A 12,293-nucleotide genomic window follows, 5' to 3' on the forward strand; every position below is an offset into this window, starting at 1 on the left:
TGGATCAGACACAGCAGTGCTGCTGGAGTTTTTAAAGACTGTCGCACATTGCCCACTCTGTTAGTCACACCTACTTTGTTCATCGACCTTGTGGATGGAAAGTCAGAGACAGTAGCTCAACTTTTGTCACAGTTTGTTAGTCATTAGTCAATCATCACAGGACACTGTTGGCTGGATATTTTTGGTTGGTGGCCTACTAAGTCTAGCAGTGACACTGAGGTGTTTAAAAACTCAAGCAGCACTGCTGTGTCTGGTCCACTCAGACCAGTGTAACATATTTTCTGATATTATTTTCAGTTTTTATAAAGAAACTTTGTGCCCTTGTGCAGTGGTTCAGTTCTCTATTCCATAAAGGCTGATGCATCATGATGGAACCTGGCTGACTGATGAAAATAGCCACTGAAAACAGGAGGCCAGCTTGCCTGTATGACACCTCATGCCTGTGTGTCACTATATGATGGTGTGTCAAATTTGTGGGTGTTTTTACTATTTCAGGTCCCTGATGCTATTAGGAAGTGTCAACGAGCAGGCATCACTGTACGTATGGTCACCGGGGACAACATTAACACTGCCCGTGCTATTGCCACCAAGTGTGGAATCATCAATCCTGGTGATGATTTCCTGTGCCTTGAGGGCAAAGAGTTCAATAGGCGGATACGCAATGAACTGGGAGAGGCAAGTTACAATGTACCTACGAATTTATGATTAGGCTCCAGAGTTAATGTTTATGTAAACCAACTGTTGTTATATAGTTGTAATACTTAATTAAGGACTATTCTAAGAACAAGCCAAAAATACTGCAAAATTAATTTTATTTTTTTTTTTACATTTGAATCTAATACATGCTGTAAATATGAAATACAAGTTGTGTACAGCAAGATTAAGATTAACAGAAGGAAAGAATGTGGATTAGAGTTCATTCTCGTCAGTGTGCTATGTAATTCAATAAAACACAAATGTTCCTTTCAGATTGAGCAAGAGCGCATTGACAGGATTTGGCCCAAACTGCGTGTATTGGCAAGATCCTCTCCAACTGACAAACACACATTAGTGAAAGGTATAATTTTGAAATTGACATGGTCAGATGTTGTATGATATACATATATGTTCAGTACTGAAGTACACCTCTCATGTAATGAAATGTTAATCTCTTGCTTAGGTATAATCGATAGCACTGTAGTAGAACAAAGGCAAGTAGTTGCTGTAACAGGAGATGGAACAAATGATGGCCCTGCCTTGAAGAAAGCTGATGTTGGCTTTGCCATGGTAGGTCTTTCAAAAACCTTGACAGCTTTTAATTTCCCTACAGTTAAATAGACTTAAAAGCCCAGAAATACAACAATGTCAGGCCGCTCTGAAAAACCCATAATTGTTAATGTTGGGACACATTTCAGTGAAGTCTGACAATTACATGTCATGTTGATTTGTCATGTTTCTTTAGGGTATTGCTGGAACAGATGTGGCCAAAGAGGCCTCAGATATTATCCTGACAGATGACAACTTCTCCAGCATTGTGAAGGCTGTGATGTGGGGGCGGAACGTCTATGACAGCATCTCAAAGTTCCTGCAGTTTCAGCTGACAGTCAATGTGGTGGCTGTGATTGTGGCGTTCACTGGAGCCTGCATCACACAGGTCTGTGGCTCAAAATAGGCCTCATCTACCTGCCTAACTAGACCAGTAAGGTGGAAAATGCACCATGATTCATTGATCTGAAGGTTAACTGCATAAATTTTGGAATGTTAAAACAAATATAAAGATCAGAAAAAAAGCTTGGAATATTGTTTTTTTTTGTTGTTCGTTTTTGTACTGAGTATGTCATTCCTCACATTTGTATACTAGTGTATCTTTAAAAATAAAACAATTATTGTACCAAATTAAGTGAATTGAGTCATGTACTGTGAAAGTAAACAAGCTGGATTTGGTGTGTAGTTGTAAATAAATAAGCTTAAGGCAAGTGAAGGTGAATAATGCGAATAAGCTGCTAAATTAGGAGTGTGGTCAAAGAAGAGCAGTCAGCTATCCAAACTAATGGTGGTCTCTCTTCAGTGAAATCCGATCAGTTGTCTCAACTCACAAATAAGAGTCCTCTCTCGGCTCACAGGTGGCCTTTCGTTTAGAAACAAAATCAGACGTTTTAGCGATATCATTTAATTAATTAATCATTTAAAAACTAGGGTGAACAATAAGAGAATTTCTGTGATAAATTTGTGATAAATTGTCATGGAATGTCAGTACTCAAACATGTGACTAACTACGTTTCATTACAAATGACTAATTGAACTTGGTGCAATATAGTTTGTAAAACAAATAAAAATTATTGTAGATTTATGAATATTGTATTAAAAATTAAAAATAAAAAGTCTAATTTCCAATTAGATAACTATGAAAAGTTTATATTATGGTTATAAATAAATGTGAAAGTTTTAAATAATTGTGAAACATTTCATCGTTCTTTTAAGACTTGTCTTATTGAGGTATAGCACTAAGGCAAAAGTAGTGGAATGCCTTTCTATCAAAGTGGTCCTGCACGTGATTGACTCTGTACCGAGCAAGTTGAGATGTATTGCAAGTGTGAGCGAGTTTCAGTAGGAGAATCATAACCAGGAGGTTGTTTTGTATTTAAAAAGAAAAACCATCAGCTCTTTAATGCGAGTCGGCTCAAAGAATCAGCTTGTTTGCATATGGCTCATCAATAATCTAAACAAATTGAAATGCATTTGACTTTTTACTGTTGGGATAGTCCTGAGGTGAAAACCATTGAGAGCTGGGCTAACAGTTAACTGGCTAAAAATCTTTAACCTTCTTGTGGTTTTCCTTTTCCTCACTGTAGGACTCTCCGCTGAAAGCAGTGCAGATGTTGTGGGTGAATCTGATCATGGACACATTTGCCTCACTGGCTCTGGCTACTGAGCCGCCCACAGAGTCTCTGCTGCTGAGGAAACCATATGGACGCAACAAACCACTTATTTCCAGAACCATGATGAAGAACATTCTGGGCCATGCAATCTACCAGCTCACCATCATCTTTACACTGCTGTTTGCTGGTGAGCATTGCACGTAGAATTTAGTACCAGTACAACTGATCACTGGTGCAGAAAGAGTCTGTGAATGGTTGAGGTGTACAGCACTCTCTACTCTGAAACTATGTCAAACTATAAAATGATAAAAGCTTCTGTAAATAATTGGCTAAAAAGTAAGCACATGTAAAACATTCAAATATGAATGCCTTCTTCAGTTTCTTCTTTTGATTCTTCTTGTAACAGGTGAGCAGATATTTGATATTGACAGTGGTAGAAATGCTCCCTTACATGCCCCTCCATCAGAACACTACACCATCGTATTCAACACCTTCGTCATGATGCAGCTCTTCAATGAGATCAATGCTCGCAAGATCCATGGCGAGAGGAACGTCTTTGATGGCATCTTCAACAACCTCATCTTCTGTTCCATTGTATTTGGCACCTTTGTTGTCCAGGTGAAGTAAGACATATTTGTAAAGTTCTTACCTTAAGTTGGGTATAGCAAAGAACAGGTGCAGTTTCTGTACCATACTTTATTATTTGAAAGTCTTAAAGCTTGCCCTATTCTCTTTAAAAATATAATCACTTTCAATTGCAGATTGTGATCGTGCAGTTTGGAGGGAAGCCCTTCAGCTGTGTAGGCCTCAGTATTGATCAGTGGCTCTGGTGCATCTTCCTTGGCTTTGGATGCCTTCTCTGGGGCCAGGTGAGCCTGAAATCACTTTTCGTTTTGTTTTCTTTTTTCTTTTCCTAGAGATAGAAAGACTGCTGTTTTACAGCTCTCATTCCAGCTTTCTGACCTTAATCCACAGTTGATCACCACCATTCCCACGAGCCGGTTGAAGTTCCTGAAGACTGCTGGCCATGGAACCCAAAAAGAGGAGATCCCAGAGGAGGAGCTAGAGGAGATGGAGGACTTGGATGAGATTGACCATGCTGAGATGGAACTGAGAAGGGGGCAGGTCCTGTGGTGCAGGGGACTCCAGAGAATCCAGACACAGGTAGGTAGCAGCTGTGCCATTTCAAATGATATCCAAAAGAAAGACTTGTCAAAAGAGCTTTCAGTACTTCAAGTCAAGTCAAGAGGCTTTTGTCAATCCATCTATGTACAAGTACACAGTGGAGTGAAAGTAGTACAAAGTGCAAGCGTGAAGACATAGTCTGCAAACAATATTTAACTAGAACAATACAATAAATATGATACAGACATTAGACACAGCAAACAGACAGGACAGTGCAGCACTGACACAGCGCTCATTTCTGGACATGAGGTAGTGGAATAAGGTGCAGAGATATTTAACATGTTGTGATCTGTGAATTACGCAGTCACATAACAAACATAACCACAGCTTATGTGAGGCTTGTAACCTTACTGAGGTTGTGTTACAAATGTTATGTAACATGAATACTAGTCTTAGGCCGGAATGCCATTTTTAAGTCTAAGTATTATGATCTCAGCCAGATCATAATAAATGAACCAAATGGAGAATAGCAACATGAGCCTAATAGGCTCAGTAACAGGCAGTCGACTAAAATGTCTAAACAGCACGGTCAAATAGAAAATTGACTTATAATGCTACAATGTGTATCTAAATGGAACACAAAGGACTGTACAACTATGCCCTTTCATAACACTGAGATTGGCAATAATGACCTTTACATCAGTTTGATTATTGTTACTGGCATCCATGCCAAATGCCACAAATGTAACTCATTTTGTTGTTTCTGTCTCTTTCTTATTCTTCTCTTAGATCCGTGTGGTAAATGCGTTTCGGCAAACCACATCTCCATACGAAGGACTGGAGACCCCAGAGTCACGCAGCTCCATTCACAACTTCATGACCCACCCAGAGTTCCGCATCGACGACTCGGAGCCGGCCATCCCTCTGATTGATGACACTGACCACGAGGAGGATGCTCCCACAAAACGCAACGCCGTACCGCCACCTCTTCCTCCTGTGGTATCTTCACCTAACCAGAACAATAATGCTACAGACAGCAGAAGCTTTCACCGCCATAAGGACATAATCAAGACAGCCATTCCTCAGCCCCCTGGAAGCCCCTTGCACAGCCTGGAGACATCTCTCTGATTCCACTCATGCTAAAACCCTGCTAAGACCATGTCTGTACCACCCATGCCAAGACCACATCAACACCCTTGCACAAGAGCACACTTAGGAAGTCATTGAGTGTTTTGGTATTGAAATGGAGTGATTTCTGTCAGACTGGGTATAACTGGACTGAAAAGGTAGCCAACCTAAAGAGGAATGTTGGTTTTGATTGTTTTGTGGATTTCTTCCCAGGGGATCTACGTTAGTTAAAGAGAACCCTAGAAAGAAAAACATTTTTAATACCTTAAACTGTCCTTAAACAATGACAGGGTGAAAATTTTCTAGCTTTTCAATTTGATTGAAACATTACCCATGTGCTCTTTTTTTGAGTGAAACACTGATATATGATTTATTGGCTGTTAATATTGTCATGCAAATGTTCTGTTTACATGCTTTTGGAGAACAAATCACCTTGCACAAACTGGGGGGCAAAGTGCAAATTATGAGACTTATAAATAGTTGCTGCTGTATCCATATGTGAGGATTATTTGTAAGAGTAGACTGCCTAATAGAATGATATAATGACTTGAATTTTGTGGTCTGGTTTAGTGATGCATGGAATATATGGGGAACTAGATATTTCATAGTGTGCATGCCATTAAAACAAAACTTTGCTTACATGTATGTTTTCTATAATATTTAAGAACTGTATTCAAGTGGTTCATCACATTGACATCTTAAAAGATGCAAGAGAGGCTTAATATGAGTGGAAATGACAAAATAACACCAGACCTTTTCCTGATAGTCTGATACATAATCAACTGCATCAGTCATCACTTCAGGATAAAGTCCAGTATAACAAAGACATCTAATGCATACGACCATCAGCAGAAGAGTCCTGTTAGGCATGGCAGGCTACTTAAATTGCACTAAGGAGCTTTGTGAACAAAGCTGCGTAAACTAGCTTTATACGTTTTCATATATCCTGTCAGTTATCTGAATGCACCCCTCAAAGTCAGAGCACAGCAAGCAGATTCTACCAAATTATTCCACAGTCCCTTGGGGAACATCACAAATCGAGGAATATGAGGATGAGAAGTTGAACTGTCATAGCGTGAGGTGCGTTTCTTCAGCATAAGCACAGGTATTGTAATTGTTGATCTTCTGATCACAAGATGTCGATTTCTGTGGAGGATCTTACCAGGAGGTAGGTCATAGGTTATGTTGGGTTGTGCTGCACATATAAATGTATAACATTAGGAATGGCAGATAGGAAAGAAACGCTCTTTGGTTATTTTTGTTTCACTGTAGTTTCATTCCTATTTTGGGAATGAATGTTTATCCATCTGTTTATGGATTATTACTTTTTTCTATATTTGGTAATTACTTAATGTCTGTTAATCATGAGCAGTATAAACCGTGATTTGTGCTTCAATTTCCATTTGAAAGTGTGAGTAATGTGTATGGTTATTTTTTGACAATAAAAGATGAATAGTTAAATTACAAAATTGCTTATTGTTTTAAGAGATTTCCTGAACAGTTGGGGAGAATCGGGGTAGTTGGCACAGTCTTAGCTCCTGGGTCTGTAGGGGGAACAGAACATAGTGATCGGCCTCCTGACTAACATTCATGTGTTCTGTCAAGAGCTCTGAATGTTATGGCCTGTTGAGGTGGGGATTTTTTTTTTCCCTGTGTTAAAACAATATAATTGCCTCACTGAGAAACTATGTAATAGGAATATTTTTATTTTTATTTAGTAGAAGTGGCAGTCAGTTATATTTTGTATGATTTGAAATACTGTGATAAGTAATGATCTCTAGAAGTAAATAGAATCGTGTTCTGGTTTGCCTACATTTTATCCTGCCCCAGTAAAGACCATCATAACCCTTCTGCAGAGCCGGGGAGCAAACAGCCGTTCTAGTCCAGCCATGTAAGACCGTCACAAATTTATTTCATATTATATGCTTTTAAATGAAGGCCCAATATCATTTTTCTTATTATTTATTACAAGCCAGTGATCAAAGAAATGATACATCTCTGACATTTAATTGACTCCTGAACATTATTTGTTTTTGCATGTATTTTATGCGACTAGCTGTTTAAATTCTTGATGCACACAATATGGATTTGGCATAAAATTAGTCATGAAAGCATCAATTCCATGACGTTGAAGGTGTCTGTTTTTTTTTAACCAGTGTTGGTGAAATTTTTACCATCCAGCCCTGCTGTCCTGTAAATGAGGGGGGTTAGATGGGTAAATTTAAATAAGTAGGCTATTTTATATTAGTTATATTTATTAGCCTATTTTATTCATAATATTTGAGGAGGTATTACACACAAAGTTCTGTTTCTTCACCTGATTAGGTTGATTTAGATGTTTTATAGTAAAGTATATGAGCATCTTTTAGTTTGACAGTGAGCTTGTGCCTCTGGAAAACCCGCAGAGTGAATCCTTTCTTTCTGCAATTTAGACACCACTCGATAGTTTAATAATCCCTTGTGTAATCCCTTCTGAAGAAAATCATTAAAAGTTTCTGTTGGGTTCTGCTGGTGGCCAATAGCCAGTGATGGTAATCTGTGTTTTCCTTATGGGTTGATATCACAGAGTAAAGGATTCTAATGGTTCGACAGGTGTTCTGGGACTGAATCCAGATCCATCTGATGGTTTCCTAATAGGATCTAAAGGCGTCCTACAGTGGTCTCTGATGGTAACCATTAAGCCAATTCCCGTTAGAAAGCAAACCATTATTTCAATAGGGATGGGATACAGAAATGACTTTTTCTACTAAATCGTCAAACTTAAATCCATATAGTATACGTGCCTGGTGTGCTTCATGTGACGTCATTTATGTGCTTTAATGTTCTTTATGTCATCAATCCAGAGGCATCACATGAGCGCTGTCACTTCCGTGACGTTCTCCGCCAATGACGCGTCTCCATTTGCGCCACGTGACGTTTGAAATCAGGCTGCGCACGGAGTTTGAAAGGAGTTAAACGCTGGTCAGGAATCTGTGTGGAGGAGCTGTGTTTGCAGAAAGGCCCCAGCGGTGGAAAATACCACGGTGTACCGCGAAAACCATACAAAATAGACGGTAAATATGCTTGTTAGCTTGAAAAATGAACTTACAGCTGTGACAGTTAAAGGGGTTTAACTTGTGTGTAGACTACCGTTGGTCAGCTAATCTAGCTAGCTCGCTCGCTAACCTAGCTCTCTTGTTCCGTGCTAATTATAAATTTAACACTAAACATAAACTCAACGACAATTGCCAGCTCTCACCTCGATATGAGCACGTCTGATATTAGTTTTTCATAATAACGCTATATGGTCTAATAATCTTATGCATTTAAATCAGATACAGTGAAGTCTGAGCGAGGTGTTCAGCTAACGGTCGTCTTATTTATTTTCAGGACTTCGGACTTTTTGCTGAGGACGATGGCTTCGATAGCCGATGATGGTAATGCACACGTGAACGTAGCTAACTTGGTTATAAATTAAAATATTATAATGTAAATGGTATAATAACTCATCATATATTTATATTAGTTATGGTCAGTTACATGCAGGACTCCTAGTCAAAGGTCATAAAAAGATGCAGATTTGGAATAAATCCCTTATTCATGTATGCGAGATAAATTGCTGACTGTGTTATTAAGTGTTGTCTTAATGTTTTCATTTCCAAAGATTTCTGCTCATTGGCTGAAGAGAAGTTTGATTTTGACCTTCCACTTTCACCTGCAAGGTTTGTTTGTCTTGTGAGGTAGTAGCTCTGCTTGCAGTCTTATGTTAATTAAAACAGCTCCAAGAATAGACATTTCAAAGTGTGCTGTTTGAGCTCAGTAATAGCACAAAAATAAATCTTTAAGAATTGAGGCGAATACCAAACCTCAAATATCTTTGCCTCCAGGATGTTGTTTTAAATATTTTTTCATTCTTTTTCTGTTACAGTTCCAAAGGGGAAGATGATGTTGAAGATGAAGTCTTCTTGGGTCCCATCAGTCATATGGAGAAGTGCATTTCTCAAGGGGTGGAGGCTAACGTTAAGGACAGTGTAAGCAGTGGGCCCTCTGTGGGTGAGGAGCCCAGCTGGAGTCCCCTGCTTGAGGAGAACTTTGAGCAGATCTGTAAGGAGGCTCACCTTTTAGCCAGTCATCTTGAGAGAAGCAGTACAGACCCTGTATCAGAAGGCATTATAGTTACTTCCAATTTGCCTGAAAATGCAGAACAGTTTGAGGCAGACACTGTGGCCAAAATGGACATGTTCAGCAAGCGATCTGATGTGCTTAGTCCTATCAAGAGGGAAACATTCTGTGTTCAGGACAGCCCTATGAAGCAGCTGCCTCCAGCCATCCAGAAGCGACTGCAGAAGGTCTGTGTTCTGTCTGGTGGCAAGCAGCGCCTCAGCACATCCAGCCCTGTGAGGCATGCTGGCACTCAACCAAAAGTGGCTCCCCGGGGCAGAAGTCTAGTGGTCAGTAATGGGGCACTACCCAACAAACCCATAGCCGTGGGAAACCTGCGACTCTCTTCTTGCACTCGACCAGCAGCACCAAGCAAAACTAGGCTCCCTGCGCCAAGCAAAGTATGGCAACTCTGTCCCTTTTATTTATTTATTTATTTTTTTTAAACTTTGACTTCAAAAAACAACTGTTCATTTCAGGAGCTTGATAGCTGTTTTCCAATACAGATGAGTGATTTCTTTGTACAAACACACTGACTAAACCTAGTAAAGCACAAATGAATTGAACCGATTGTGTTTGAGCAGGGAGAGTACTGCTTGTGTTGAGCCAAGCGGTACTGGACCAGCCCTCCAGAACCAGCGCTTAATTTTCCTCATATAGGATATTATAAAGATATGTTAAACAGTATGCTACAGGTAGGGGTGTGTGATGGAGCAAAAAGATATTGTGATTTTCACAATATACAAAATGCATCATAGAGACTCAATAGAGACTAACAAATTAAAAAGGGTTTTTATGTCACTTGATGCAGTGTTTTAACTCTCAATTTTTCAGAATTCGTTTGGCCTGAAGCGGAGTCCTGGCAGTATAAACAGTAAAGCAGGCTCAACTGAAGACCTTCTGTCTGATACAGCTAGTGTAGCCTCTGATGTGAGTGATTCTTCACTCAACACAAGCTTGCCCGGAAAGAGAGGCTTCTCGGCCCCCCACAAGGTGAAAGGATACAACATGTACTTTTCTAAAATGTGCATTGACCTAAAATGTCGTTAACGTCCATGTCAGCAAAGTTGTGTTGTCTACATTCATAACTAATGATCGGAGATGTGTCAGTAATGTTTGGATTTATCTTGGTGGTGGGTTTTCAGATTCTACAAATTAGGATTTTATTGTGGTGTTCTCTTTTAGACTGAAAAAAGAGGTGCACCTGTTTGTAAAGGTCCTGCTCTGCACAATAGGCGCGTAGCAGACCAAAGCCGAAATACGTCTTCTTCCTCTTCTTCTGTGTCTAGTATCAATTCCAGCTTATCTGTCTCTCCGACAGGTAAAGGTGAGTTTTTCTCAGAAACCAGGATGTAATCATGCCTTCTGTTTTGTAGTGGCTGTATTTGACTACTAGATTAGTTTTTTTTTTTTTTTCTTTCTTGTTTTTAAATTGGCTAATCAGCCAAGTTGATACTGTTCGATTTTGGGTACAGCTGCCAATGCAGTCAGTGTTACTGCATTTAAAATGGGAAGCAATACATCAATTTATGGCATTACAATAGCATCCTATGCATAACGTCAGAAAGAATGTTAAGTGAAATGTTAAGTGTGCTGATTTACCACTTCGCATACAGGTAAACTCAATTCCTCCCTGAACACAAGTGTGAGTAGCATCAGTGGCAGCAGGCTTCCCAGCTCCAGCCGCAAGTCGGCCATCATCAGACCTGTGGAGCCCTCTGTTGGGAGACGAACTTCTATGTCCACACAGGTCAGGAAAAGCTCAGAGCCTCTCCCTAGACCTGTCAAGGCCACCCCAATTAAGAGACAAGAGACTGTATCTTCTGTCCAGCACCAGACGCCGGCTAGGAAGACCATGGAGAGGACCATCTCTGTGCCGATCATAGCTACTAAGGCTCTAAGCAGTGTTAAGTTGAACTCGAGTTCAAAAGCTTTTGTTGTTCCGACTCCCACAAACTCTCTAAAAGGAGTGCGTAGATCTGAAGGTGAGAAACATTGCTACATTATAACCAGACAGGAATTTCATATTCAAAAAGTTATGAAATATCATGCCAAACATGTTTAATTTATATGTATTATATGGATTTACAGTCACCTTGTCTCCTGATGCCCCTCGAATAATGAAACCAAAGAAACTGATGTCAGCTTGTAGTGTGGAGAGGTAATGTAGCAATACTGTTTTAAAAACACTTGTATTTTACTACCTAAATATTTTAAATGCACTAAAAAAAATAGGCAGGTAAATGTGGAATCCCACCACTCGGTTTAATTTTTTTTTTTTCAAAGGTTTATGTATTTATTTATTTATTTTTGCCATGGCATCTGAAGGTTCAGCACGACAGTCAAAGCGTAGAGGCTTTTGTCATTCTGTCTATGTACATGTACACAGTGGAGTGAAATTACGTTCCTCCAGGAACAATACGGTGCAACATGGAACAAAATAGTACAAAGTACAGACATAAATGTGCAAAAAATTTAATTAGAAGCGGTACAATAAATACGATAATTAAAACAGACAAGACAGTGCAGCGCCAACACAGCACTCATTTCTGAGCATGAGGCCGGACTGGACTTGAACAAATGACTGGAAAAAACTTTTTATGTAGTCGAATAAAGGCAAAAGACGGGCACAGAATTTTAAGCACAAACTTTATTCAATGTTAATTATAATTGATTCTAACAATCTGATTGCAATTCTGTTGCCACCTTCAAATGGATGCACTGATACATTTTTGCACCCATACTAAAGAGGTAATCCTACAGAGTAATGGCTTTGATTTCTGTGAAAAACATACATGTTTGTAATTTTTGTTTTATTCTTATGTAATATAATTATCAACTTGTATTTTTAAACTTTAAAAAAAATTGGCTGTAAACAAAAGGGTCAAATTCTTGAAATGCCCAGTAGAAAACTGTCCAAGCAGTCCCCCTCCCCCAAACCACCTCACACACCTAGTGGTACATAGGTAGACATAACCAAGCAAGATCTGTTGGGTCAGACCTCCAGTAGTTAGGTTAAAGGCCTTATGGGTCAGTTTAATC

General features: G+C 39.4%; 1 protein-coding gene across 1 annotated transcript in view; it reads left to right on the forward strand.

Moving 5' to 3' along the window:
- Nucleotides 1–12,293, forward strand: part of LOC108419124 (plasma membrane calcium-transporting ATPase 1-like) — a 39,991-nt gene that overhangs the window by 25,205 nt on the left and 2,493 nt on the right. The window contains exons 13-29 of the mRNA XM_017690241.2: nt 496–675; nt 970–1,057; nt 1,160–1,266; nt 1,442–1,633; nt 2,832–3,045; nt 3,265–3,476; nt 3,620–3,727; nt 3,834–4,022; nt 4,773–5,108; nt 8,067–8,164; nt 8,481–8,527; nt 8,755–8,812; nt 9,019–9,652; nt 10,086–10,244; nt 10,437–10,578; nt 10,868–11,236; nt 11,343–11,412. Coding sequence (XP_017545730.2) covers nt 496–675; nt 970–1,057; nt 1,160–1,266; nt 1,442–1,633; nt 2,832–3,045; nt 3,265–3,476; nt 3,620–3,727; nt 3,834–4,022; nt 4,773–5,108; nt 8,067–8,164; nt 8,481–8,527; nt 8,755–8,812; nt 9,019–9,652; nt 10,086–10,244; nt 10,437–10,578; nt 10,868–11,236; nt 11,343–11,412 — 3,203 coding nt within the window. The remainder of the gene's footprint in view (nt 1–495; nt 676–969; nt 1,058–1,159; nt 1,267–1,441; nt 1,634–2,831; nt 3,046–3,264; nt 3,477–3,619; nt 3,728–3,833; nt 4,023–4,772; nt 5,109–8,066; nt 8,165–8,480; nt 8,528–8,754; nt 8,813–9,018; nt 9,653–10,085; nt 10,245–10,436; nt 10,579–10,867; nt 11,237–11,342; nt 11,413–12,293) is intronic.

This window comes from Pygocentrus nattereri, chromosome 8, assembly GCF_015220715.1.
Source record: "Pygocentrus nattereri isolate fPygNat1 chromosome 8, fPygNat1.pri, whole genome shotgun sequence".
Classification (NCBI taxonomy): domain Eukaryota; kingdom Metazoa; phylum Chordata; class Actinopteri; order Characiformes; family Serrasalmidae; genus Pygocentrus; species Pygocentrus nattereri.